This window comes from Lynx canadensis, chromosome E3, assembly GCF_007474595.2.
Source record: "Lynx canadensis isolate LIC74 chromosome E3, mLynCan4.pri.v2, whole genome shotgun sequence".
Taxonomy (NCBI): domain Eukaryota; kingdom Metazoa; phylum Chordata; class Mammalia; order Carnivora; family Felidae; genus Lynx; species Lynx canadensis.
Genome location: NC_044318.1, coordinates 23,054,007 through 23,078,371, shown reverse-complemented (window position 1 = coordinate 23,078,371; position 24,365 = coordinate 23,054,007). Strand labels below are relative to the sequence as shown.

Genomic DNA, 24,365 nt, shown 5'->3' with positions numbered 1-24,365 from the left:
TTCCTTTTTTTTTTTTGTTTGTTTTTAGATAAAAAAATTTTGAGAGAAAGAAAAATTCTAATAAAAGGAGAAAAATGGTCTTTGGGTTTGTGTCAGACTCAATTGGTATTGAGCAGCGATGGCAGCCTTGGGGCCTGGGGTAGACCTGAGGACCTTGACTGCCCCAGAGCCTCCTGGTCTGCATCCAGTGACAGTGACTTCCGGGAAGGCTTCTGCCGTGCCAGGCAGAGGGCTGGGTTCTCAGAAGCAGCCTTATTTAATTCTCAAAACAGTGAGGGTCAGGACATTCGCGTTTCCCCACTTCCCTGAAGAGGAAACAGCACCAAAGCCGGTTGATTTACATGCACGAGGTCATGCAGCTGGAAACTGGCAAGTGTAAATTGGGGCTCGGGTCTCCCCACAAAACCTTTGCTCACCCAGCCCTGCCCAGGGCTAAACACCATTAGCCAATGTTTCCAGAGCACTGAGGTCTTTTGAGTTTTATTAACAAAAATACTCTGGTCCTGAGAACAAACTGGTGTGGGTTGTCCTGGGGCGAGGGGGTAGAACTTGCAGAGCCCAAGGCTGAGGCCCAGGAGGAGGGGGTGCTGGGCAGTGGCCCCATTTGGCCAGGCAGAGCCTCCCTCCATTCACACCGAGGTGAGAGCCTGGAAGGGGAAGCTGGCCCCAGCTGGACTCCCAGCAGCTTAGCCAGAGCTTTGAAGCCAGGGTGGGTGGGAGTGAAATCAAGGTGTGAAGTGGGGTGGGGGAGGCCCCCCCGGGCCGCCATTTGGTGTGGGGGATGGGGCCAGTGGAAGCGATGGGGCTGCAGGCCTGGGGGAAGGGCGGCGGAGGTCTGGGACCGAGGACAGGGAGGGAGGCAGAGGGGCCCAGCAAGAGCTCAGTACATAGGTTTGGAGCCCACGTCCAGGTAAGCCCCAGGGCCGGGGTAGGGAAGGGGGAAGGGGCCCCCCTGGAGGAAGTGCGAGGCGAAGGGGGCTGGGGGTGCAGCTGCTGGGTATCCTGAGCCCCCGGGCCCAGGCTGCAGCTCCAGGAACGCGGCCGAGTAGGGGGCCGGGCGCCCAGAGTCCGCAGCCTCAGGGAAGCTGGGGTTCCTGAAGTAAAAAGGAGGTGTCAGGACAGGACGCAGGGCTCCCTGACCTGAAACAGCCCAACTCTGCGCCCTCGTCCCACTCGCCTGGTTGGAAGGTGACTGGGAGCCCCGTGGAAAGCGGCAGGGTGCAGAAGGTAGGCTTCGGCACTGGAGCCGCCACACGGAGGAGCCGGGGCCTGGGCCGCTTCGCGGGGGGCTGGGGCCTGCTCGGGATCTGACTCACGGACGTCCCCCCCCAGTGTGGAATCACAGGGGCCCCCTGGTGCATCTGGGGAAGGCAGAAGAGAGAGGTCGGGCTAAGGAGGAACAGCGTCTGAGGACTGGCCCCCATCACTATTGAGACTACGCTCACCTCCACTCCCGTAGGTCTCTGTGGCCACTGGCTCTGGGCCCCTCAGTTTCCTCTTCACACGGGCATCTCGCTCCCTAGAGGACAGCGACAATGATGATGATGATGATGATGATAGTGATGATGATGATGATGATGGTAATAATGGCACTTACCAGGTGCCAGGCCTTTCACCCTCCCAGGGACCTTGTTAGGGAGGTGCCATTATTATACCCATTTTACAGATGAAGGAACTCAAGGCCAGAGAATTAAGGGACTAGAAAGGGCAAAGTATCTTCCACTTAAACCTTTCCAGTGGTTTCCTATTGCCTTCATTGCATTTGGGAAACTCCTTCCCACGCTAGAAGGCCAGGGCGTGGGCTGAGGCCACCTCCCCATCACTGGCTGCCTGGCAGCCATCCTCTGGAACCCTCTCGTCTGCCCCTGCTCACCTGTTCAGCTCATCCCTGGCTCAGTTCACGCTCTTGTCTCACGTCCTCAAGGAAATCCTCCGACTTCCCACGGCACTACACCACCACCCTCATAGCATCTGTCAACTGTTCTGCTGTATATTTGTTAGGGTGACCCTTTGATTAACGGCTGTCTCTTCTGCCTGACTGTACACCCCTTGAGGGCAAAGAACAGCTCGACTGAGAGAGCTCCACTCAGAACAGAAGCCAAAGTCCTAAATAAACCTTCACTGTCCAACAAAGCCTGGCTCCTCTTCGCCTCTCACTTGCCTCTTCGCCTCTTCCACTCCAGCCGCACCGCAGGTGTGCTCCTACCTCAGGGCCCTTGCCCATGCTGTTCCCACTTCTTGGCACGCTGTGCCTCAGATATCCACTTCCTTCAGGACTTTTTCCCCCCATACTTCCTTCAGGAGCTGGAACAGGCTTCTAATCTAATAAATACCCCACTCCAGTCTTTCCTGTCTTCCTTTCTTTCTTTCCTCTTCAGAACTTATCCCTAACACATTATATTTTATTTATTTCTCGTGTTTACTTGTCTACTCTGCCCACTAGAGTGTCAGTCCCAGAAGGGCAGGGGCTTCATTTCTTTTCTTCATGATGGATCTCCAGTGCCTGGAACTGTGCCCGGCACACAGCAGGTGCTAAGACAAGTATCTGTGGGATCATCGAGCGAATAAGTGTTTTTCCTTACTGTTGTGTTCCTGGCTTCCAGCACAGTGCCAGACACACAGTGGGCCGTCCATAGACGTTTGCTGAAGGAAGGAGTGAATGAATGAGCAATGCCCACCTCTTACAGTTTCTGCCATTCTCCCGGAAGCCCTTGGCAAAGGGATTGGCTGCGATCTTCAGTTGTGTGATCTGGGGACACACATTCGGAGTCAGAGCTCCCACGGCCTGGGTGGGGCCCACCACCCCCTCCAGCAGGGTCACTTACCCGCGGGTTCTGATAGGCTGTCACAGAGATGAATGTGGTCTCGGGGAAGCGGAAGGAGGCAACGCCCCCCCAGTGTTGGCTGCAAAGCTGGGCTGCCCGCACCAGGTGTATGCGGGGCTGGTACTTGTGCATGGAGTGCAAGATCAGCTGAGAGGGAAGAAACGAGATGACTCCCCGCCCGGGGTCCCACCCCCAACCCCCAGCCTGTCCCAGCCAGGGCCTCACATGGCCATGGGGGTCCAGCGTGCTGTTGGTGAGCTTGACACGATGGAAAGACACGGGCTGCCGCATCCAGTGGGCACCGGTGGCAGGAGAGTCAGGGTGAATGTAGACGCGGTCAGGCAGGCGGGGCTCGGCCTTGCCACTGGGCTCCCAGCGCCGGCCCTGCCAGCGGTAGCGAGCCCCGTCCACTGGAACCACATCCAGGAGAAACAGGTAGCGGGCCTCGGGGTCCAGCCCAGTGACTGATATTCGGCAAGCAGGGAACATGCGCCTGGACAGGGGAGGGGATGGGAGAGGCCTGGCGCGACCCGCCGGCCAGGGGTGGGCGCAGCCACCACCGGCGCTCACCCGGTTTCGTCAGAGAAACGTTGAGAGAGGTGGAATTAGAATCCAGAGGGCAGGGTCTTTGAGCCGGAAGTGACGGGACAGACAGGTGATCTGACCGGGGTCACACAGATTAGGAGCAGAGCCAGACTCTGGACTCCTAAGCCCTCAAACTCCATCTGCAGAAGCAGTGGTGACACGCTTCTGTCCCTAAAGTCTTGCCAAGAGCCTACTGCTCCCCACTCTGGTCTCCTCACCTAGTCTCCAGCACCACAGTCTACACTGCTGGACACACCTGCTTCAGGAAAACAGTGTCCTGCCTTCAGCGGGACCGAGGACTTACCACGCTCAGGCCCGAGCTCCTGGCTCACAGGCCACACGCCATGCCTCCAGGGCGACCCCAGACCTAGTCACATACTGACCCTGATCCTGGCCAGATTTCTCTGCATGCTGGTCACTGGCTGGCCCTTGACCCCAATCGTAGTCTGAACCCTGGCTCCAGTCACAGACTGACCCCTGATCTGGGCCACATATGAATTATACTATAACCCAGCCGGACTTTCTGACCCAGGCCCAGACTGACCTAGGACCCTTGCCGTAGGGTGGTCCTTAAACCAGCTACAGATTCCACAGACTGACCCTTGACCTTTGCCACAGAGTGACCCCTGATCCTGCCGTAGAGTAACCTGTGACCCAGGCCACAATCACACCCTGAACTTAGGGAGCGCTCTAGACCCTCTAGGAACCCCCAAACCTAGCCCCTTCACCAGGAACTCTGCCTTTCCCAAAAGACCCCCACCAGGAGCACACTGGGCCCTTTGACCCTGGCCCAGCCCCTCACCTCCCAGCTTTGGTGATGATCATCTCTGTTCCCACGGAATTGAACTCTTTCCACAGCTCCCGGTTCTCCAGGCTCAGGCTGACTCCAGGGAGCGAATGAAGGGCGTCTGGGGCTGGGGGGGCCGGCTCAGTGCCCAGGGCTGGGGGCAGCGGGGGCAGGGGTGGGGGAGCGGCCAAGGTGCAGGGAGCAGCCTCAATCCCGGAGAGGAAGCAATCCAATTTGGGAGTGTCCAGATCTGGAGATGGGGGAGGAATGAGAGCCAGCAGAGGGCCACAGCCCCCCACGGCCTCTACACCGGAGCTGGCCCCCATGCTCACCAGGGTAGCGGTAGCCCTCTGCCAGAGCAGGCGGGAAGCTGGAATCTGCTCCCGGCTGGGGGGGCCCAAGGCGGTAGCCTGTCCCCAGGGAGGGGTACAACTCTCGTGGATGGTACATGGAGTAGTCCTGTCTGGCCTCAGGTCACGCTGCCTAGAGTCCCCGGGTGCTGAGAGATGCCCCCTTTATAGCTCACAGCTCAGCCCCTTCCAGACCCGGGATCACAGCCCCTCCCCTATTTGGGGCCCTGGAGTTGGGCTGGGTGGAGACCCCTGGGGCCTGGAAGGGGTCCAAGAGGGGGCCGGATACCTGGGTACCCTCCCCTTCTCTCCCCCCACCCCAGGCTTCATTAGCCCCGACCCCCTGCCCCCTCATTACATAATTAACTCCTCGGCCTGATTGATCCCCGGGGCTCGACAGGGACGCAGTTTGGCGCTTCCGGCCAGCTGGTCCCCGTTCCCACGGGGGGAGCCCCGGCTAGGGATAAGCTACTGAGGGGCGGGGCCTGGACCCTGGGATGGAGTCCATAGAGTCCCGGGGCAGACCTTGGCGCCCCACACTTTTCTAGCAGGTGACCCCCCCCCCCATCCCCCTTCACTTGGAGGCCAGAGCTTGGAGGGGATGAAGCATGACCTGAGGGAAACAGCAGGGCTGGAGGGACGCGGCCTGAGCTTATTGTCACGCGGGGCACTGGGGACCTCGAGGACTCCGCAGCCGAGGCCTGAACCCTGTAGTCCTTCCTGCTTCCCATTCTGAAAAACCTCCACCCTCCGCCGAGTCTCCGAGGTGCCGAAGCACCCACCGCTCGACAGCCACTGACGGCTGGCGCCTGGGTTTCCCAGAAGGTCCCGCGCTGGGGAACCCTCGGAACTACGCTTCCCAGCAGGCGCAGCGCCGAGACTCGGTGCGGAGGAGACGGACGGACGCGGCTGGGGCCGCTGGAAGTTGTAGTGGCGGCGAGAGGGGCGGTGAAGCCGGCTGCGCGGTTGCCTCCCAGGAGAGCTCGCCCCTAGGCGGCGGCAAAACGCTAAAGCTGAGAAGGCGCAGATCAGCCGAGGTCAAGGCCTAGGGAGCCAGAGTGGGCTCGGGAATCTGCACGGACAGTGAGATCGGTCCCGGGTCTCAGATGGCTGAGTCTCCGGAGGGCAGACTCCCAGCTTTGACCGCAGTGCCTACTCCATGCCTTGTGGGGGCCCAGAAAAGAACAGGTCGACGGAGGAAGGAATCTGCATTTGAGTCCCCCTTTCCCGGATTCCACGTGAGCCTGGGGCTGTCTCCACTCCATTGTTTTATTATGTACAAACGCTACAGAACAAGGGGAGCAGACACGCGTGGGGTAAAAGGGGCCCGGTGGGAGAAGTTCACAGGGCAGACGGTGCACTGGGGCCAGGAGAGCAGCACACAGGCCATATCTATAGGGCAGGCGGGGCAGGAAGGGGTTAAAAACGAGATCCAAGCCAGCCAGATCGCAGGGAAGTGCGGGGGTGTCGTCCTCCTTCTGAGCTCCCCCCAAGGTCACAGTGCATGCAATAAAATATATGTACAGGAGCTGGATCCGTCCTCTGCGGGAGCCCTGAGGGTCCAGAGCTCCCTTCTGGTGGAGGGAAGCCAGTGGCGCCCCCTGGCGGTCAGGCCGGGCTCGAGCCACATGCGGCAGGAGCAGGGGTCAGTCCCAGCCGTTGTCTTTGATCATGTGGTTGAGTTCAATGATGTACTTCCCCTCTTTGTACTTCTGGCTGCTCTCGAAGGCCTGTTCCTGAAAAGAGGGGAGAGGACGGCATCTCTGGAGCAAGGGCTTTACCAAAAGGGATCGGGTTGGGGAATAGATATGACTGGCCCCATTTTACATATAAGGAAACTGTCATGCAGAGAAGCCAAACCACCTGCCCACAAGACACACAGCTGGTAAATGACGGAGCCAGGTTTCTCACTAATGGGACAGACAGAGCTCTCTGAATCACCGGTACTTTTTAAGTACTAATGTTGGCTCCAACAGAGAGGATATGGAAGTTTCTAAAAGATCCGGGGATTACAAACTGGTAGCCTGAAGGGCAATTTTGGCCTACGCAGGTGTTTTATTTGGCCATCAGAGAGTTTAGTAAAAATAACTTAAAAATACTAGGATATAGGCAGGCCATGCTTACTCCAGTTTGCTACAGACCCTCCTCCCCCACTACCCCAGATCTATGGTGCCTCTTTTGCAGACCCACAGTATGCGCTTGGCCCTGCAAACCCTTGAGTTTTTGACATCTGGATTAGGCCATCTCTTTATTTTACAGAGGTCCAGAGAGGCCGAGCCACCTGTCCGGGGACACAAAGCACAAATCTGTGGCAAGGCCAGGGGTGAACTCACATGAGGGCGGGATGCCTGCCTCTGCTGGGGGCATCCACCTCTCAGAGGCACCAAAACTCCAAGTGAAGCCTGAGGAACCAACCATGTCCCCTACAGTTTCCCAAGAGCATCTTTTTTTGCTGCATCTAATCTGATCCCCATGACAATTTTGGGTGCCAGGTGGTGGCTTCATCCTCCACAGCCAGATAAGGAAATGAGACTCAGGTAGTGAAATCAGACCCCGGATAGCAGCTGTGGCCATGAGGGCAGTGAAAAGGAAGCTCATGGACCCAAGTTCCATGTCACTGTGGGGTCTGGGGCAACTTCTCTGAACCTCTGAATGACAATGGAAGCCGGTGGCCGAGGATCTGGAGTTAAAAACAGACAACAAAACACGCAACCAGGACTCTGGTACCTGTTCTGTTCCTTACCCGTGGTGTGACCTTGGGAAAGTTACCTACCATCTCTGGGCCTTCCTTTCTTCTGTAAAGTGGAGATAATTACAGACTCTACCCACAGGATTGTTGTAACAATGAAATGAGATAACATATGCCAAGCACATAACAGTGCGTGGCACGTAAGCATTCAATAAATGGTCATTCTGCTGATCGCCTCATCTCTAAAATGGGACGCATGTGCACGTGAGGGATGGGGGGAGAGAAAAATTCTAAAAGCCCTTGCAAGATGTGACAGAAGAGGGCATGGTCAGGGGATGAAAAGACAGTCTGACTTGAGTGAGCTGGGCCTGTACACTCCGGAAGGTTACCAGATGACTGCTTGTGAGGAGGAGGTGAAGTGAGGTTGGGTCAAAGGCTTGCCTGGGGTCAGGGGTCACGGACTCACATATTTCCAGCCCAAAGTCGTCTTGCAGTTCTCGCAGTGGATGTCAGCCACAGCATGGAGGCCTGTCAGCAGTACCCGTTCCTCGGCTGGCCCGCAGCCCACGTTCACCCTGCAGGGACATGGGGGCAGTCCCAGGGAAGGTCCCGCCATCACAAAGCCCCCCGCTAGCTTGTATCCAACTGTGTCTGTTCTTAGCATCCAAGAGAAGGGCGATCACATCAGCTTCCAACCTGAGTCAGGGGACTCTGGGAGTCTCAGCACGATGCCAGGGGTCACAGGTCACAACAGAGGTCAGGGAAAGAAAGAAGGGGGACCAAATACTCACACAGAGTTGAAGAGGTAGGCACGCCCCTGACTGCCCTGGAAGGACTAAAGGGTGGAGGGAGAAAGGAAGGGAGTCAGGGCCATTGGTGGGAGAGCTGCCAGGTAGCCCCTCTCGCCTCCAACTGGGACCTGGTTACCTTGGAGATGAGGTCGTCGTGGTTGGCCAGGTGAGCGCGGCAGTGGGCACAGCTATACCTCCGGTGACAATCATCCAAGTAGGCCTGAAACGTCTTGGGCTTTGAAATACGCACCATGGCGGGGGCCGGGGGCAGTGGCCCCACCCGGGGAGCGGCCCACGGGGAGCAGAGGGAGCCCAGTGCCTGCCGGGGAGGAAGTGGGCTGTCAGGACCAGGGCCACACATACGCGGGCACACCCAGGGCCATGGGGACTCTCTCCGTCACACTTGGCTGCTGTCTCCTCTCCCCAGAGGCAGCAGCTTCTCCAGGGGCCGGAACCGGCTCAGTTTTGACTCACTGAGGAGGCCTCAAGTTGCATCACGGGGAAACTGAGGCTTGGAGAAGCCTGAGGTGAGTCACGCATCTAATTCCGGCCTCACCCCTGCGGACCTGGCAGTTGAAGCTGGAGGAAGGGGCTCTGGCTTGGATGAGCTGTCAGTTCTCATTTAGGGGGAGTATGGAGGGGTTAGGAGCTGGAGGGTCCTTAGGACCTCACCTGAACTGCCAAGGGCGGGGCGGGGCGGGGCGGGGTGGGGGTTTAGCAGCTCCACTTGAGGTACAAGGGAGTTCACCTGGGGAGAGGGTCCCTCACCTGGAAGAGGCAGAGGCCCTCACTGAAGGTGGAGGGTCACCTAGGAGGGGAGGGGCTCTTACCTGGGGCGGGGGGGGTGGGGGGCGCAGAGGCCCTGTCTATGCCGAGGGGCTCTTACCTGCATCGCGGAGCCTTACCTGAGACCCCGGGGCTCACCTGGGGCGCGGGGGTGGGGGGCGGACGCCGGGGGAAGGGGGCAGTCCTCGCTGGCGGGGCGGGGGCTCGGGGCGACGCGCAGCCCTGACGATGCGGGCCTCACCTCGCCTGGGCGCGCGGGGGCCCGGTCCGCCGAGGTGGCCTGGCCTGGGAGTGGGGGGCGCTCCTGGTGGGCGCCGTCCCCCCCGGCCCGGGTTCGCAGCCGCCGCGACTTGTTTACACCGAGACCAGCTGCTGCCGCCGCTGCGGCGGGAGGGGGAGGGGGCCGGCCTCTGGTCCCGGCGGCCGCCGTGGCCAATCGGCGCGCCGCATGCAAATGAGGGGGCGCGTCACACCGCGGCCAGCGCAGGCCTCGGCTGCCCTTCCCCCTGCTCCGGGCTCCGGCCGGCCCGGAAATGCGGCTGCGGCCCGCAAGCCAGCCAGACAGCCCCGCGGCCCGGGTCTCGTCGCCCTTCTGGCCTCCCGCGGTCCTTGAAGGGGCGAGGATCTGCGGTGCCAGACCTGGCTCGGGGTCAGGTGTCTGGACGCACGTCCCCGGGGAGATAATAGCCATAATTATCTGCATTTAACCACCCGGTGCCCCACTCTCTTAATCCCCGCAGCAATCCTATGAGGCAGCTTTTGTTCCCCATTTTACAGGGAACAGAGGTCAAAGAGGTCTAGCTACGCTCCCGAGGTTATCCAGCCGGGAAGAGGCAAAGTTGGAATGCTCACTTTGGTCCGATTCCACCGTCTTTGCCATAGCACCCGGGACAGGCTCTTGGAACGGAAGAGCTAACGGTGCCCGTCCGTCTGTGTTAGATCTCTGGGAGCCGGAGCCTGGGAACAAGCCAGTTCCTACTGCTGAGCATCACCTCTTCCAGGCAGCCTTCTCTGATGCCTCTGCCTCTGCAGGCTGAGTTAGGTGTCTGCTGTGGGCTTCTCACGTGACTCTGAACGGGAAAATGTGTGCGTCTGCCCTAGGAGACTTGTCTTGTTCCCTGCAGTGGCCCCAGTACGTAGCCTGGCCTAGAGTAGTCAACAAAGGTTTGTGAAACATGTGATTCGTTCAATGCATAAGGTTCTAGGGTTGGAGAGGGTTGAGGAGTTTGGGGAACTTCTGGAATAGATCTGGAAGTGAAGGTTGGAAAGGCTGAAGCAGCAGATGAGCAAACCCTAAACTCAGCCTCTGAGGCCATGTCCACCATCTGCGGTGCCATGAGCAGATGAAGTCCCTTGTCCTGTGCCTGTGTCTTAAGGCTCTTCGTAGCCTCAAGAGAATGGAACCTGTGGCCCTGAAGGGGCAGGAGCCTTGCTCCTTCCTGCAAGGGACATTCCTGAGGAGAGTGGAGGCCAGGTTGGCACAAGGTGTGGCATTACCTCGGCCTGGAATGTGGTGGAACCAGTGGGTCAAGGTGGTTAGGGCCCCAGACTCTGGCCCTAGGCTGGCCTCTTCTGCCCTAAGTTGCCCTCTGCAGTCTGCTAGGACCTCCTCCCACCCATGCCCCCCAAACACCACCACATGACTGAAAAGAAAATATTTATTGAAGAAGAGAAATAGAGGAGAGGGTGAGGGCCTCCGGGCTGTTAGGACGCCTGGGCAGCTCCTCCATGGTTGTCCAGGTAGCGCCTCAGGGCTGTGGGGTAATCTGTCATGACGCCACTGGCCCCCAGGCCATAGGCCACTTCAAAATCCGACTCTTCATTAAGGCACCAAAAGACCACCTGCGTGGGGAGGGAGGGGCTCATAGTTTCAAACAACTTTACCTGGAGTTTCCCCTTGAATCCAGATGGTGGGAGCTCTCCTCCTCTGCGGAGACCTCCCAGCAGTGGGATGCTGGAGTGGATTGTTAGTCTGGATTTTTTTGCAAACTGGTTATTAAACACAGCCATTATTAAATATTAAATTATATAAACGTGTAATTCAATAAATTACTTTAAAAACGAAGGTAATAAATACTCAAAACTCATCACTTCCTAATGATTTTACTACATTTTACTGTTACCTACGCTCTGGCGGTTGTTCGCATCTGCTGAATGTGTAAGGTGGAAATACTACCCAACTCTGTGCTCAGTGACTTCATGTTGGTGGCCTGAAATCGGACAAGGTGAGAGGATGCACACCCAGGGAAATAAATCGTCTATTGCTCAAATCAGAGCATTTTGTTCCCCCTCCCCTGGAAAGCCGGCTGTGAGGTCTCCAGGCCTGCCCGAATCTGCTGCCGCTCTGTGTCTGTCCTGCCTCCTGAATCCTCTCTCGTGGGCATGGCGGTAGGTAGAGATGGTGTCTGTACCCTGGGCAAGTCACTGGACCTTTCGGTTTCTTTTTTTTTTTTTTTTTAATTTTTTTTCCCCACGTTTATTTATTTTTGGGACAGAGAGAGACAGAGCATGAACGGGGGAGGGGCAGAGAGAGAGGGAGACACAGAATCGGAAACAGGCTCCAGGCTCTGAGCCATCAGCCCAGAGCCCGACGCGGGGCTCGAACTCACGGACCGTGAGATCGTGACCTGGCTGAAGTCGGACGCTTAACCGACTGCGCCACCCAGGCGCCCCAGGACCTTTCGGTTTCTTAAAGTGACAAATGGGAACGATGGGCCAACCTCCAGAGTTGTGGTGAAGGCCCACGGAGTGGAGGCGCTGTGGAGGTGCAAATCTGAAAGAGGCGCGTCCTCCCCATGCCTCACTCACCCCCACCTCCGGGCTGTGGAGTGCTGCTGGCCCGTCAGCCAGCTGGTCCACCCATCCCACTGCTGACGCCTCAGCCCAGGACCAGTCAGCGCCTCCTAAGATTCTCTGCTCCTACCCTGGCGCCCGTGATCGCTTCTCCACATCGGTGGCCAGAGTGACCCTTAATCCCAGACTCCACTGGATCAGGTCTCTGCCCTGCTTCAGGCCCTCCAAAGCTTCCCGTCCTCCAGGCTGAAGTCCAGGTTCCTTACTGAGGTTGACAGGCCGCCTCCTCCAGCTCCCCTCGCCACACACCGCGGCCTGGTGGAACCTCTCTCAGCTCCTCCTCCTGCCGTGGCCTCTTGCTCCCCGCAGCTTTCCCACAGGCTGAGCCTGCCTGAGATGCTCTCCTTTCCCCCTCCGTGCGAGCCAGCTCCTCATTTCTTCCAGAGGGCCTCCTGTGACCCCACAGACCACAGTGCTGTTTCCTTTCTGTCCACTTGGTGCCTGTGAGTGCCCGTTTCCTTCCTCTGCCCCTGATTTGACTCCCTGCTCCATCCCTGGTACCACAGTGCCTGGAATGTAGTCCATTCTCAACAAAGGTTTGCTAATTAAATGATCAAAGTGGATGCTCAGGGGAGGGGACGGCCGGTTTTCTTCCCCAGCCCACTCACCCCCTCCTCAGGAATCAGGACAGTAGGTTCAATGCAGCATCATGGCGATAATGGCTACACTTGTCAAGCCATTACTAAGTACCAGTTAAATGTACCATCACCCCCATTTCACAAATCAAGAGACTGAGACTCCGAAGGTGACCTGCCCAGGGGACCCAGTTAATCGGTAGCAGAGCTGTTCGCTGGAACGCTGTGCTAGGCCCACACTGTGAATCACCCACTTGCTGAGGGCGTGGAGGTCAAGCCTCACCTGCACTCCTCGCTGCTCCAGGTGGTGGATTAGACTTTTCCTCATGATTAACCTAGTGGGGAGAGGGTGGCAAAGGCCACGATGAGAGGGGACTAAGAAGGGCAGTGGCAGGTCTCCAGGGGGACACGCCATCCAGCATCCTCACCCCCTCACCATTTGGAAATCACAGCTGCCAGCTGGTTCAGCCCAGAGCAGGAAAATGGGAAGTAGGTCCTGCAGAGAGGTGGAATCATGATCAGCCCCCTGCGTCTCACTCTGTCACAGGAGTGGGGTGGTAGTGACCCCTGACCGGTGTTACCCTGGCGCCTCTAGAAGCCCATATGAAAAAGTCACCTGTTGTTTAGTGAGATTCTTCTATGTGCACATCTGTGCCTCCATACTTTGAGAGTGTGCCCTCCCTCGCCGTTGTACAGAGGAGGAAACTCAGTTTTGGAGAGCTAAAGTGACTTGCCCAAGGTGTCGCAGCAAATCTGTGGTGGGGTCAGGGCCAAGACCAGAACCCAGCTTGATTCTCAAGCTAGATGCACAATCTAAAGGTCCCCTGGTTGGGCCCGACCAGCTTCTTGTGACCAGACAACACTCCAGTGAGTCGGCTACTTGCCCATGATTGGCCCGCTTCAGGGATGACTTTAGAGGCCCTTTACAATGTCCCAGAGCACAGGTTTTGGGGTCAGACCCAGACAAACCCAGGCCCTGCGCTTCTAGCTGTGTGGCCTTGAGCAAATTACAGAACCTCTCTGAGCCTCAGATTCTCCATGGGTACTGAGGGGGCGGTGTCATGATTCTAGTACCTTCTGGGTTGCCACAGATAAAGCTCTAACCAACCAAAGGATGTGAAAACACTTTGCAAACACTGTATGAGAAGGTCTGTACACAAAGTTCGGTAGTCTAATGATGTCTTTGTAGCAAGAGGTTGTGGGGGCTGGCTGAGAGCTTCCCTCAGGATAACATAGGGGAGAAGGAAGCCTAGGAGCTGCCACAGAGTTCTCAGAAAGGGAAGGGAGGGGCCAGGCTTCAGAGCTGGTGAAGTATCCAAATTTCTGATACTTTACCCAGCTGTTACTTTGTTAATCCCACTCTCCCAGCAGGAAAAAACTTGCTTTTCCTTTTGAGAATCAGAGAATACTATAATTGATTGATATCTGTCTCCCAGCCAGACTATAAGCTCACCGAGGGCCTTACTCCACTCACACTGGGTTTATTTACTAGTGTCACTGTGCCCAGAACAGAGGAGACATTCAATAAACATTTGTTGGATGAAATGGATGAATACATGAATACTCTGTCCTCAAACCCATCCACATCAACACACATTTGCATAGAATTTGAAAGGGTTCCAGGAGGAAGCCTCCTGGCTCCTCAGTATTCATGAATGCTCCTGAAAATCCTTCTCTTCAGGGGACCCTGGGGGGATCCTTGAGGGTGGCCAGGGAGCTGGGGACCCCATGTAGTGGGGCTTGAAGTGGGGGGAGTTTATTTGAGGACAAAAGCATCTGGGGGCCTGGGGGAGGATGTAGAAGGCAGGCAGGGACCTTGCAGGTACCTATTGATGATGGTGGGCAGGAAGCAGAAGAAAAACCTCTCCGGGATGGACGCAAAGGGCAGCAACCCCAGGTAATAGAGCAGTAACAACCAGAGAGCTCGGCCGATGGTGAAGGAGAACGGCATCTCGGGGTTCTGGGAGGCAAGGGGAAGGGAGAAGAGGGTCAGTCTGCTCCCAGGAAAGCAGAAAGAGGACTTGGGCTGCAGGGAAAACAGCGCTGGACATTCAGGAAGGTCCACCACCTGCGGGATCGGAGCTGTATGTCGGCCCAGCGTTCAGGCCTGACCGCACCCTCTGGGTCTCCAGCAGCAATGCCTGTGCTCCCCCTGTCCCCACCCCTCTCCTCTCGGCATCCTACCCTTTGAGACTCTGCTCAGGGCTGGTTCCTCCACAACACCCCACACCTGTCCAGCCTAGGCCCCTGGAGCCTCCAGCGCCTGGGAGAAGGGGCCGCTGGAGCAGGGAGGGAGCAGGGACTCACAGCAGCCCTGCACTTCTTCATGACCGAGCTCTTCTCCGTGGCCCAGACGGTGATTTCATTTCGGTCAAAGTGCCTCACCAGGCCTGCTATCTGGGAGGAGGAGAAGGAAGAGGTGAAGGGGAGTCCGGCCTCTCTCCAGCCCCAGGTCCCTTCCCACCCCAGCCCTGCAGCAGCACCACCTTGTTAATGAGGTCTTCGTTTTCCTCTTTGATCTCCACGCTCATGGGCATCCGAGGGAACCTCTGGAACACGTCCTCCAGACTCACCATGTGCCGGTCCGACCCGTGTGCAAAGCGACCTGGGTGGGTTGTGGCAAGAGGGATCAGAGGGGGATGGGCGGGGTGGGAGCCCAGGGGGAGGGGGACCAGTCCCAGAGGAGAAGGGAGGGCAGGAGGTTGAGGCCAGGACCCCACTCGTGAGGTCACACTCTCACCTGGTGAGAAGTAGACCTCCAGCTCCTCCTTGTAGAGGGGCAGCTCCTGGGGAGAAGAGGGAGCACGTCACCAGGGGGCACGCGTGGAGGCACCGTGGCTCTCTGGGTAGAGTCGGGGGGGGGGGGCTGGGGCAAGGCCCACCTCAAAGTCCAGGCTGCTCACGTCCCTATTCACGCCTGACTGGCGGGACAGGTTCTTGTCGTGAGATACCACCACCACGCCATCTCGTGTCAACTGGCAGTCAAGCTCCAGGAAGTCTGATCGCTGGGCCAGGGAGCTGTGGGAGTGAAGGTCAGTGCGGAGAGGCCCGGGGGAAGGAACAGGACAAACCACAGGACAGCGGGGAGGCTTAGGGGAGCGTGGGCCAGAGTTCACGGCAGGATGGGCAGGCTGTGCACTGCACACCTCCAGAGGGCCCCGGTCACTCAGACTAGGAAGTGAGTGGCGCCTCCTGGTGTCTCGCAGCTCACAGCTGGCAGGTGCACTCACTTCTCCATGGCCTCCATGGTGTTCTCCAGTAGTTCCCCAGATCCTGTGTGGGGCAGCTGGGTGGGTCCCAGGAGCCTGGCCTCCCTCCTCTCCCCTCACCCCTGCCTCTTCTTCCCCCTTCCACGTCCTTCCCTGCCGTCCTGCTCTCCTACCTCAGGCTCTGCCCTCTTCCTGACAGCCCGCTGCTTGGACCTCCCCCACTGCCGTCCACCCTTGCTGGCACCTTGCTGTCCTTACTCCACCCTCAGCGGTCACCATCACCATCCTCCCGCCCAACCGCCGCCCAGCGTACCTGCTCGGTGGGCCCCCAGGCGTGGCAGGAAGACTGGAGCCCAGGGTGTGTGCAGCAGGCGAGGCCGGCGCAGGAAGAAGATGGACAGCATGGCATAGCTGCCCAGGGCGGGCAGGGCGTAGGAGAGCAGAGAGCTCATGGTCACGCTGCCTCTCTGGGCTCCCGCTGCCACACACTCGGCTGCTCCTGATGGACTGTGCTGCCTCTGCTGATTGCCTGGCCAGCGTAGGCTGGCTCCACCGCTGGCAGCCACCACACCCCTGGGACCTGCTGAGCCGGCTCTTGGCCTGGGGCCAGGCTGCAGGGCTCAGCCGGGGAGGGGGTACAGGCAGGAGAGGTGCCCGGCAGCTCTGGCTCTCACGCCTCTAGATCCTCCACGGACCCCAGCACCCCTCTCTCCTCGGCCATGCTGGGGAAACAACCCCCACCCCCACCCCAAGCGCGGGGTCTGCTACAACCTTCCCCCCGCCCATGGGTGCTGGTGGCCGGGGTATACAGCACACCACCCCTTGCCACTTCCAGAGAATCCAGGGGTGTGTAGGATGTCCCTGAGTCACCCCCGAATCACCCCAGCCAGCGAGATGGGAAGCCATTTGGGAGGGGAGAGGACAGTGACTAAGGGGAAAATTGACCCCACTCTGTCCAGGAGTCTGGCGCTCCTTACACTCCCATCTTCAACCCTGGCCACCCGGGGAGCCAAGGAGCACCAGGACTGGGGAAAGCCACCCTGCTGGGAAGGGGCTGGGCAGGCGAGTCAGTCCTCAAAGTAATGGTTAGGGTAGGGCATCGGCGGATACAGACAGAGCCAGGGCCATCATATACACGTTTCTATCTTTATATATTAGATACAGGCACAGGGGTGGGCAGGGGCACCAGGCTCTCCTCGTGCCCCCAGCCCCACTTCTGTTCGCCCACACACACAGGCAGCAGGGGGTGTTAGATGTGGCAGCTTTGGGGGAGGGGCTTTCAGCCTGGGCCCTGCTCCTCAGGGATACTAGCCCTTGAGCCTCAGGAATATTCCTTCGGGGAAAATGGGGCGGGGTTTTAGTGGGTCAGGGCTTGCCCTGAGTCCCTTACTCAGCGTCCCCCATCCCCTCACTGCCCTTCAGGAGGTCCTGGGACAGCCAGAGCCCTTCCATTCCAGAACTACCAGAGACTGGGATAGCCGGGGTAGACAAAGGCAAGCTGCAGAGGGTAGTTTGCGTGGGGGGCCACCTAAGCCCCTCAGGTCCTGGGAGGGACAGGGGGGTGGGGCAGAGGGAACCTTGGCCTGCCTGAAGCAGGAGGCCAGAGCAAAATCAGGGAAGGTGGCCAGGCCCGCCCTCCGCCCTGACCCGGTCTGCCGGGGGGGTCTGGGCGGGGCACAGTGTCCATTTTCTAACAGTCCAGCAGGGGAGGGGCAGGCAGGAGGCAGGGCCTAAACAGAAAGGCAGGCAGGAAAGGAGCCATTAGCACCCACCAGATGACCTGCCAGAGCCCTGACCTCAAGTCCCCTCATTTGTTCCTCACGGCTGACTGGGATGTGTCTTGTTTTCCTTGACCGCGAATGAGGATAACATCGGTGCCTATCTCAAGGGACAGCCGGAGGGCTGAATGCGTTAATACACATAAGCCTCTCGGACCAATGATTAGTGCCCTATGTTTGCTCTCGTCATCAGGACTCTCCCCAGGAAACTGAGGCACCGACAGGTGAGGTATCTTGCACAACATCACACAGCTCTTACTAAGGGGCAGGGCTGGAATTTGAGCCCAGGTGTGTGTGCCTTCCTTCCATCAAGCTGCGGCTGGCGGGAAAGGTGGAAAGGAGACTCGAGGAAGGAGCCCTGCGTGGGTGGGTGTGCAAACCGCTGACCCGGGCACCAGGTGTGAGGAAGCCTGGCATCTGGGTCAGGCCGGGTGCTGGCTCCTCCCAAAGCAATTACTGCCCCACCTGCCTCTCTGCCCATACCGGGAGAGCCGAACTCTGGCTGTCCCTCAGATGGGAGAGAGGGGCTGAGGTCCCTGAGGGGGCTGGAGGGTGCAGGGTGTTGCCCGGGGGGGAGACTTTGGGACTAGGGGAAAGGAAGATGGATGTAAAGAACCTGTGGCCCCCAGGTCTGTGGCCCGGGCAGGCTCTAGCCTTTCTGTGGCCACCATGCACACGCCTCATTGGCGTGAACAAGCTTGTGACTATACGGAGGCGTGCCGGGAGCACTGGCGTAGGCTGAATCTGTGCGTGGGCTGTGGGGAGCACTCACCAGGCCTCAGACTGCAGAGGTGTCTGTCCAGTTTAGGGGGCCTCCAGTGCCCCAGGCTGGAAGCGGGCTGTCTCCTGGAAGATGAGCTCCTTCAGCCGCTCCTTGGGTAGATCATCCAGCTCCATGTCGAAGGTGAAAGGCTCCTCGGCCACTGGCTGGGGTAGTAAAGAAGTCAGGCTCAGGCCGGGTACTGAGGGTCGCCTACCCATCCATCTACCCACCAGCCCTGTTGCTGGTGGCTGGCCCACCTCATCCGTTGGGTCGTAGTACTGCTCCAGGTAGGGGTGAGCCAGTGCTTCCTCCACTGTGATCCGTTTGTTGGGGTTAAAGGTCAACATCCGGTCTAGCAGATCAAGGGCTAGGTAAGGGCAAGAGTCAGGGGTCAAAAGGGAGGCTGGAAGAGTTCCCAGAAGCATTGCTTTGCTTCTCATGCCCAGGTTTCTGACTACTCAGCCAGGGGCTTGGCTCATGTTCCCTCCTCTGCACTGTGTGTTTACCCCATACCGACCCCCATGTCTCTCTCACCTTTGGCATCTGACTTGGGAAAAAGCTTGGCCCAGGCCACCTTGGTCTTGGAGGGCAGAGACTGTAGGTAGTTTCGGGCCTTCATGTTGATGATACAATTCAAGTCCTCCTGGGATGGGGAGCCCAGGATCCCTGTGGGTAAGGCAGGTGCCTTTTTGAGAGTTCTCCTCTCTCTTCTGGGAACAGAAACTAGAGAAACTAGAGTCCCCACCATCGAGCTCTAGGCCCTGACAGTTAATCTCTCAGCCAATACTATGGTGATGAAGGGCAAGGGATCTGGATTTGGGCAGTCGTTATGTTCAAATCTGATGTTAGCACTTCCTAAGTGTGGGCTGTAGCCTTGCTTTTCCCATCTATCGAATGGGGATAGTACCTGTATCTCATCGAAATACTGTGAGATGCTGTAGGGGCTCCACATGCGGTGGTACCTGGACTATAAAGAAATCTCACCTCCCACTAATCTCCCCCCACCCCCACTCAGCTGGCCAGGCCCCCCTCACCCAGAATGTGGTTGAGCTGGTCCAGGTAGTGCTTGCCAGGGAAGATGGGCCTGTTGGAGAGCATCTCAGCCAGAATGCAGCCCACAGACCAGATGTCGATGGACTTGGTGTAGCCCTGGGGAGGAGGAGAAAGTAGTGGGCTCCTAGGCCAGCTTCAGCAGGGCCCTGCTATTTGGGCCAAGCCACGACTCCAGTCTAGACTTAATACCAGCCACGGAGGCAGAGGGCACAGGCCTCTTTCCAGAGCCTAAGCTCAGCCTCTTTCCAGAGCCTAAGCACCAGAGTCATGTGACTAGGCCTGGGGGCAGACTTCCTGTATCTAGGGGTCATGCCTGGCTCAGAGGTGGCTCTGGAGCTCTCTGGAACCTGGTCCCTTTCCCTCAGGCATGGGTGGCCCCTTTACCTTGGAGTTAAGCATGATTTCTGGAGCCCGGTACCAGCGTGTGGCCACATATTCTGTCAGGAAGCCAGTATGGTCATGCTCAGGATCGGCAATCCGGGCCAGGCCAAAATCACAGATCTGGAAGCCAACCCAGGCTGCTAAGCTCGGTGCCTAAGGCCTCCAAGGCCCAAGAGGTCACCTCACCACGCCTCTGCCCACAATGTTCCCTTTGCTTGCGATGTTCTACTCAAGCGGGCCGGAATGGCCGCCTGGAAGCCCCAGACCCATGGGAAGAAGGGACAGGTACCTAATCCTCTGACCTTAAGGTCGCAGGTGGTGTTGATGAGCAGGTTAGAGGGCTTTAAATCCCGGTGGAGCACGTTGGCTGAGTGGATATACTTGAGGCCCCGCAGGATCTGGTAGAGGAAGTAGCAAATGTGGTCGTTGCTCAGCTGCTGGCTTTTGAGCAACTTGTACAGGTCTGTCTCCATCAGGTCCTGCACAATGTAGCTGAAGATGGCACCGGAGACCCCCCACGTGGGGGCAGCAGGAGATATTTGGTTAAGAAGAACAGGCTCTAGTGACTAGGCTCTACGTCCCCTTCCAGCTAGGACTCGAAAGATCTGCCAGCCCTTATCACGAGCTGGACAAGGCCCAGACTCAGCAGTTGGGCTCGGGCCCCCTGCCGCATCTCAGCTGGGAGCGCTGAGCAGAAGTACTTCAATTCTGTAGCCTCAGTTTCCCTCCTGGGAAAACGGGGATAATAAACTGCAGGAGGCGGGAGAGCTTCACAGTCAAGAGCAATGCTCTGGAGTTGTCCCGCCGGTGTCTGAAACCCCCACGCCACTGCTCATTGGCCTTATGACCTCAACCTGGCTGCACCTCTAATTCCCTATCTGTAAAGTAGGGGAAAGAACGGTTCTTCAGAGAGTAGTTATGAAGATTCAGTGAGATGACCCTCAGGACTGTCTTTTAGAATCAGCCTCAAAAGGGCCTTCTGAAAACATGTGGATCAATCCTGCTGTTTGAAGAGACAAAGAGGCCCAGCAAGATGCAGTGCCTGATTTAAGGTCACACAGCAAGCTGGGGGTGACTGTGGAGGTTTCCTGCCCACAGCTTGTGGTGGGGGCTGCAGACAGTGCAGCGCAAATCCCCACATTTGAGTGGGGAACTGGGACTAACCGGGGGTGGGTTGGGTGGGGAGAGGTGATGGGTGCTACAAGCTGCTAACAACAGAGCCTGGCAGGAAGTGGACAGCGAGCTAGGAAAGCAATGTGGGGGTGGGGGGAAGGGCAACAAAGGCAAGGCTGTCCCTCCCTGGGCAAAGTGCAAGTCCACAGGTGACTGGGGTGAGGCTCTGAGCAGGAAGTCCCAGAGAAAGAAGGACAGTTCTCATCTGGGGGAGGGTAGGAGGCAGCAAGGGTAGCACTTGATTTTAGGCTTTCTGAGGCCCAGTTTCCTCATCTTTGAAATGGAGCTGATGACCCATCTCAGACAGCAGTTGGGAGGTAGAACAAGAAATGTCAAAGTACTGGGCATGCACTGCACTTGACTCATAGTAGGCCCTCAAAAAAGGGGCAGTTCTCTTCCTTCCTGCCTTCCTTCCCGTCTGAGGACCCAGAGAGAAAAGAATCATCGTCTGTTAAACAAGAACTGACTGTGGGCAGAGGCCGGATCACGTCACAGAACTGCAGATGTCAACAGACAAAGCTCCCATAGAGCCCAGCCCTCCCCTCCCTCCCCTCCAAATGAGGCAGAGCATGGAGAACAGACTTGCCCAAGGCCACACAGCCTGTCTGCGGCAGGCCAGGATCCACCTCGGGCCTCCCAGTCGTCTTACACTCTGTGGCCTCTTTTCTGCTGGAAAGTTTCATTTACTGGGTTTGTTTTGGAGTGTGGCAGGGAAGAAGGAAACAGAAAGAAGGCCAACGTTCTCCCAGCCCAGCTCTGAGGCCATGCCTGGCCAGCCATCTGGCCACGGTGAAGGATACACATCCCTCATGGCTTCCAGGGTGGGCGCCCGCAGAATGTCCCGGATGCCAATGACGTTCTCATGGCGGAAGCGCAGCAAGATCTGGATCTCCCGCAGTGTGCGCTGGCAATAGGTCTGATGCTCGAAGGGGCTGATTTTCTTGATGGCCACGCGAGTCTTGCGCACGTGGTCATAAGCTGAGCTGAGGGGGCCAGAGAGATGCTGTCGGTGTGGCCTTCCATAGGGGGAGTCCAGGCCTGGGGGCCCCACCCAGGCCTGAGCAGGGAGGGGAGGGAGCAAGAGAGGATTCTGGCCAAGTCATAAACAATGCTGGTTCCTTCCTGCTGTGAAGGCCTGGGATCTCCAGGGAGAAAGCTGGGGACCAGCCAGGCAGCCCTTCAGTGACTTCACAAACAGAGGAAGAGACTGACCGCTCACTGACTTCCCCTTGCCTCGATCCTGTCCATTCTAGTTGCCCTGACCTCTCATCCTCCCCTATCCAGGATGGGCTCCCTCAACCCAAGACAGGTCCAGGGGGTGGGACGTGAGTGGAGGATGTACAGTGAGGCACACACAGTGAGAAGGAGGGAGTCACAGGAGAGACGGGAAAGAAGGGCTGAGACAGACACGGGTGTTAGGGCGAGGCACCTGGGCAGGAGAGCTCTTCCCAGATGAACAAAGGCCCAGAGCACACAGTGGGGATGAGAGAGCTCACAGATCCCTCCTAAAAGTTGCAAGCGGGCACTCCTGGACCCCTCATGGCTCACTGGGCCCCTGGCCCCAGGCCCAAAGGCCTGCCCCACCCTGTCCAGCCCTGAGCTCCGCTCTTCTCTCCCAAACTCTTTGGCAGGCCTTACTGGGAGAATCCAAGGCATCCTCTCCCCAGAGTAGGGTCCTTCGCTCGCTCTTCGCTGACGATATCACCTCCCCAAGAATACTTAGTTTCTCCGCCTCTCCCCGAGTCCGTAGGGTCCCCGAGGGCCCCACAGCTCCCCCACGTACACTCAGATGCCCCTCCCCTCACAACGGAATGGGCGCTTCTGCGGCCTCCAAGCCCCCTCCCATTAGAACGTACGCAGCGCCGCTCCCCCAGAAAGCAGCCCAAGGCCCCCTCCGTGGGACTCCCCCCAGCCTCCCGAAAGCCCCCGCCTCCTCAGGACCCTGGGAGTCTCCCCGGCCCAGAAGGCCCTCGGCATCCCTCCCGGTCCCCCATCCTCAGGAGCCCCCTCCCCCCGGAACGCCCCCTCACCTGACCATGCCGTACGCGCCCTCGCCGATGTACTGCAGCTGCGTGTAGCGCGGGCCCACGTCGAACGGCTGCCCTTTCACTACCTCCACCTCCCCCGAGACCCCCGGGCCGACCCCATCAGCTCCCCCGGGCTCCCCGCCCCCGCCCCCCTGAGCCGCCGCCGCCGCCATCTCCACTCCTCCCCTCCCGCCGGCCCGCCCGCCTCCCCCCGGCGGCCCCGCCCGAGGCCCCGCCCCTTCCCGCCCGCCCTGCCACCCGCGGAGCCGCGCGCACCAGGCCCCGCCCCCGCGCGCCCCCGCGCCCGCCACGTGACCTGCGCCCGAGCGCTCCCGGCTCACCCCCTGCTCCGCGTTGGTCCAGCGACCCCCGCCGCTCCGGCTGCTCCAGGCAGTCTAGGGGCTCCCGGGGGCCGTCTGGACACGGTCCGAGGCCTCCCGTCGAACGCGGAGCAGCCGGCAGGTCCGCCCGGTGACCTTCCCCAGAGCCACCCTGCGAGTGTACGCGGGCCCGGGGACCGGGACAGAGTCGCCTGGCCCTGCCAGCTCTGCTGCAGCCTGGGGCTCGAGATAGAACCTTAAGGGAACCCTCCCCAGAGCTCTGGAGGGTGGCCTCCCCGAGCCAGGCTTCTTCACGGATGTGGCCTGCCTTTCACAGACGAGGTCATTGAATGACGCCTGAGCCGGGTCTGGTCACTGGGAGTCCGTCAGACGACTGACCGCTGGAGAACCCAGGGGCCCAGGCTCCCAGCCTGACGGCGTACTGACCGAGGCCTGCCGGGGTGGGCTAGGAACTTGGCCTCTCCCAGCAACCGGCCAGTGCCGGAAGTGAGGACAGATAACCTCAGCCCACCTTTACGTGGAACTGCCGCAGAAAGTCACAAAAGCTGCGTGCGGTGTTGATTAGGTTTGGTTAAAACACACTATCAGGCTTTTCCCCAAAACAGCAAAAGAGATAAGCTTTGTTGTCGTTGGACTTGACAAAACCGGGATCCTGTCAAGATCATCAGCTTTTGATTTGGTACCAGACTTTGTAGTTTACACCATACTGTGACCACTTGAGTTTCTTCCACAGGACAACCCCACACTATAGGCGTCCACCGAGTTTCTTAGCAGGATGAGCAGGGACCACTTCTGCCTTGTTCTTTACTGCCCCTCCCTTGCGGGGCACTCAGATATTCAAAGCTTTTTGACCGGATGAATCAAATTTTACACATGGGGAATCTGAGTTGGGGAGTTGAGACTCAAAATGGTATCTTCTGACGCAGAAGCAGAGGCTCTTTTTTATTCCTTCCTATCTCCCAGAATCATAGACTTAAAACCAAAGAAAGGACCACCATGTCCACCCCCCTCACTTCACAGAAAAGATGTGAGCTGAAACTTCACAAAACACATCTCTCAGGCCTCAGAAAGTAATCACGTTGGGTTTTTTTTAATCCCTTAGAAGCTGAGAGTAGATCCTTATATGCATTACAGATCAAGAGACCAAATGGAACAGTAATTATGCTTCTGAAATGGCTCATAATTAGATCTACAGCCAGGCACTGTAGTGCAGATTAATGAGACTCAGTTGCTGCTTCCCAATAGCCCAGGAGTCGGTGAAGGTTTAAGAGATGCTAATTAGATCAATGTTTGGGGGAGGTTTTTGTTTTTTGTTTTTTGTTTTTTAGTTATACATTTGATAAACTATTGCATAGCACTGTGTGCAAAGCTCTGAGCTAGGCACTGTGGTTGATGAAAG

At 58.2% G+C, this 24,365-nt stretch overlaps 4 protein-coding genes across 8 annotated transcripts; all 4 read right to left on the bottom strand.

Annotated features, from left to right (window-relative positions):
- Nucleotides 1-464: 464 nt before the first annotated feature.
- On the bottom strand, nt 465-4,872 carry TBX6 (T-box transcription factor 6). Its single transcript, XM_030301680.1, has 8 exons — nt 4,530-4,872; nt 4,213-4,447; nt 3,051-3,318; nt 2,826-2,972; nt 2,679-2,749; nt 1,446-1,519; nt 1,178-1,361; nt 465-1,094 (listed from the first exon to the last, which is right to left on the bottom strand). The coding sequence occupies exons 1-8, from the start codon at nt 4,645-4,647 to the stop codon at nt 881-883; spliced, it is 1,311 nt and encodes a 436-aa protein (XP_030157540.1). The 5' UTR covers nt 4,648-4,872; the 3' UTR covers nt 465-880.
- Nucleotides 4,873-5,797: 925 nt separating this feature from the next.
- YPEL3 (yippee like 3) lies at nt 5,798-9,149 on the bottom strand. Of its 3 annotated transcripts, XM_030301679.1 has the most exons (5): nt 8,933-9,149; nt 8,164-8,346; nt 8,028-8,071; nt 7,703-7,811; nt 5,798-6,283 (listed from the first exon to the last, which is right to left on the bottom strand). In XM_030301679.1, the coding sequence occupies exons 2-5, from the start codon at nt 8,278-8,280 to the stop codon at nt 6,194-6,196; spliced, it is 360 nt and encodes a 119-aa protein (XP_030157539.1). In that variant the 5' UTR covers nt 8,281-8,346; nt 8,933-9,149; the 3' UTR covers nt 5,798-6,193. The 3 variants fall into 3 exon arrangements, with proteins under 3 accessions (XP_030157539.1, XP_030157537.1, XP_030157538.1); XM_030301677.1 differs by lacking the exon at nt 8,933-9,149 and having other exon boundaries at nt 8,164-8,907; XM_030301678.1 differs by lacking the exons at nt 5,798-6,283; nt 8,933-9,149 and having other exon boundaries at nt 7,702-7,932; nt 8,164-8,926.
- Nucleotides 9,150-10,457: 1,308 nt separating this feature from the next.
- Nucleotides 10,458-16,482, bottom strand: GDPD3 (glycerophosphodiester phosphodiesterase domain containing 3). The gene is made up of 10 exons (XM_030301676.1): nt 15,764-16,482; nt 15,472-15,514; nt 15,124-15,259; nt 14,982-15,027; nt 14,728-14,846; nt 14,549-14,638; nt 14,068-14,201; nt 12,678-12,737; nt 12,525-12,576; nt 10,458-10,655 (listed from the first exon to the last, which is right to left on the bottom strand). The coding sequence occupies exons 1-10, from the start codon at nt 15,900-15,902 to the stop codon at nt 10,518-10,520; spliced, it is 957 nt and encodes a 318-aa protein (XP_030157536.1). The 5' UTR covers nt 15,903-16,482; the 3' UTR covers nt 10,458-10,517.
- Nucleotides 15,773-22,798, bottom strand: MAPK3 (mitogen-activated protein kinase 3). 3 transcript variants are annotated; one of them, XM_030301674.1, is made up of 9 exons: nt 22,629-22,798; nt 21,399-21,581; nt 19,728-19,917; nt 19,429-19,545; nt 19,026-19,140; nt 18,526-18,657; nt 18,249-18,358; nt 18,001-18,155; nt 16,583-17,180 (listed from the first exon to the last, which is right to left on the bottom strand). In XM_030301674.1, the coding sequence occupies exons 1-8, from the start codon at nt 22,796-22,798 to the stop codon at nt 18,033-18,035; spliced, it is 1,140 nt and encodes a 379-aa protein (XP_030157534.1). In that variant the 3' UTR covers nt 16,583-17,180; nt 18,001-18,032. The 3 variants fall into 3 exon arrangements, with proteins under 3 accessions (XP_030157533.1, XP_030157534.1, XP_030157532.1); XM_030301673.1 differs by lacking the exon at nt 16,583-17,180 and adding an exon at nt 15,773-15,861 and having other exon boundaries at nt 18,001-18,358; XM_030301672.1 differs by having other exon boundaries at nt 18,001-18,358.
- Nucleotides 22,799-24,365: the final 1,567 nt, after the last annotated feature.

Excerpts from the sequence above, each read along its gene's own strand:
- TBX6 (XM_030301680.1), bottom strand. The coding sequence starts at position 4,647 with ATGTACCATCCACGAGAGTTGTACCCCTCCCTGGGGACAGGCTACCGC. Across the intron at positions 2,973-3,050 it reads CGCTGGACCCCCATGGCCAT|CTGATCTTGCACTCCATGCA; the intron begins GTGAGGCCCTGG and ends CTTCCCTCTCAG. Across the intron at positions 2,750-2,825 it reads CAGCCTATCAGAACCCGCGG|ATCACACAACTGAAGATCGC; the intron begins GTAAGTGACCCT and ends GTGTGTCCCCAG.
- MAPK3 (XM_030301673.1), bottom strand. The coding sequence starts at position 22,798 with ATGGCGGCGGCGGCGGCTCAGGGGGGCGGGGGCGGGGAGCCCGGGGGA. Across the intron at positions 21,582-22,628 it reads GGCGCGTACGGCATGGTCAG|CTCAGCTTATGACCACGTGC; the intron begins GTGAGGGGGCGT and ends TGGCCCCCTCAG. Across the intron at positions 19,546-19,727 it reads ACACCACCTGCGACCTTAAG|ATCTGTGATTTTGGCCTGGC; the intron begins GTCAGAGGATTA and ends GTTGGCTTCCAG.
- YPEL3 (XM_030301677.1), bottom strand. The coding sequence starts at position 8,388 with ATGTGTGGCCCTGGTCCTGACAGCCCACTTCCTCCCCGGCAGGCACTG. Across the intron at positions 8,072-8,163 it reads ACGACGACCTCATCTCCAAG|TCCTTCCAGGGCAGTCAGGG; the intron begins GTAACCAGGTCC and ends TCCACCCTTTAG. Across the intron at positions 7,812-8,027 it reads GCCTACCTCTTCAACTCTGT|GGTGAACGTGGGCTGCGGGC; the intron begins GTGAGTATTTGG and ends ATGTCCCTGCAG.
- GDPD3 (XM_030301676.1), bottom strand. The coding sequence starts at position 15,902 with ATGAGCTCTCTGCTCTCCTACGCCCTGCCCGCCCTGGGCAGCTATGCC. Across the intron at positions 14,639-14,727 it reads ACGAAGACCTCATTAACAAG|ATAGCAGGCCTGGTGAGGCA; the intron begins GTGGTGCTGCTG and ends TCCTCCTCCCAG. Across the intron at positions 12,738-14,067 it reads CTGCCCACCATCATCAATAG|GACCTACTTCCCATTTTCCT; the intron begins GTACCTGCAAGG and ends ACCTCTCTGCAG.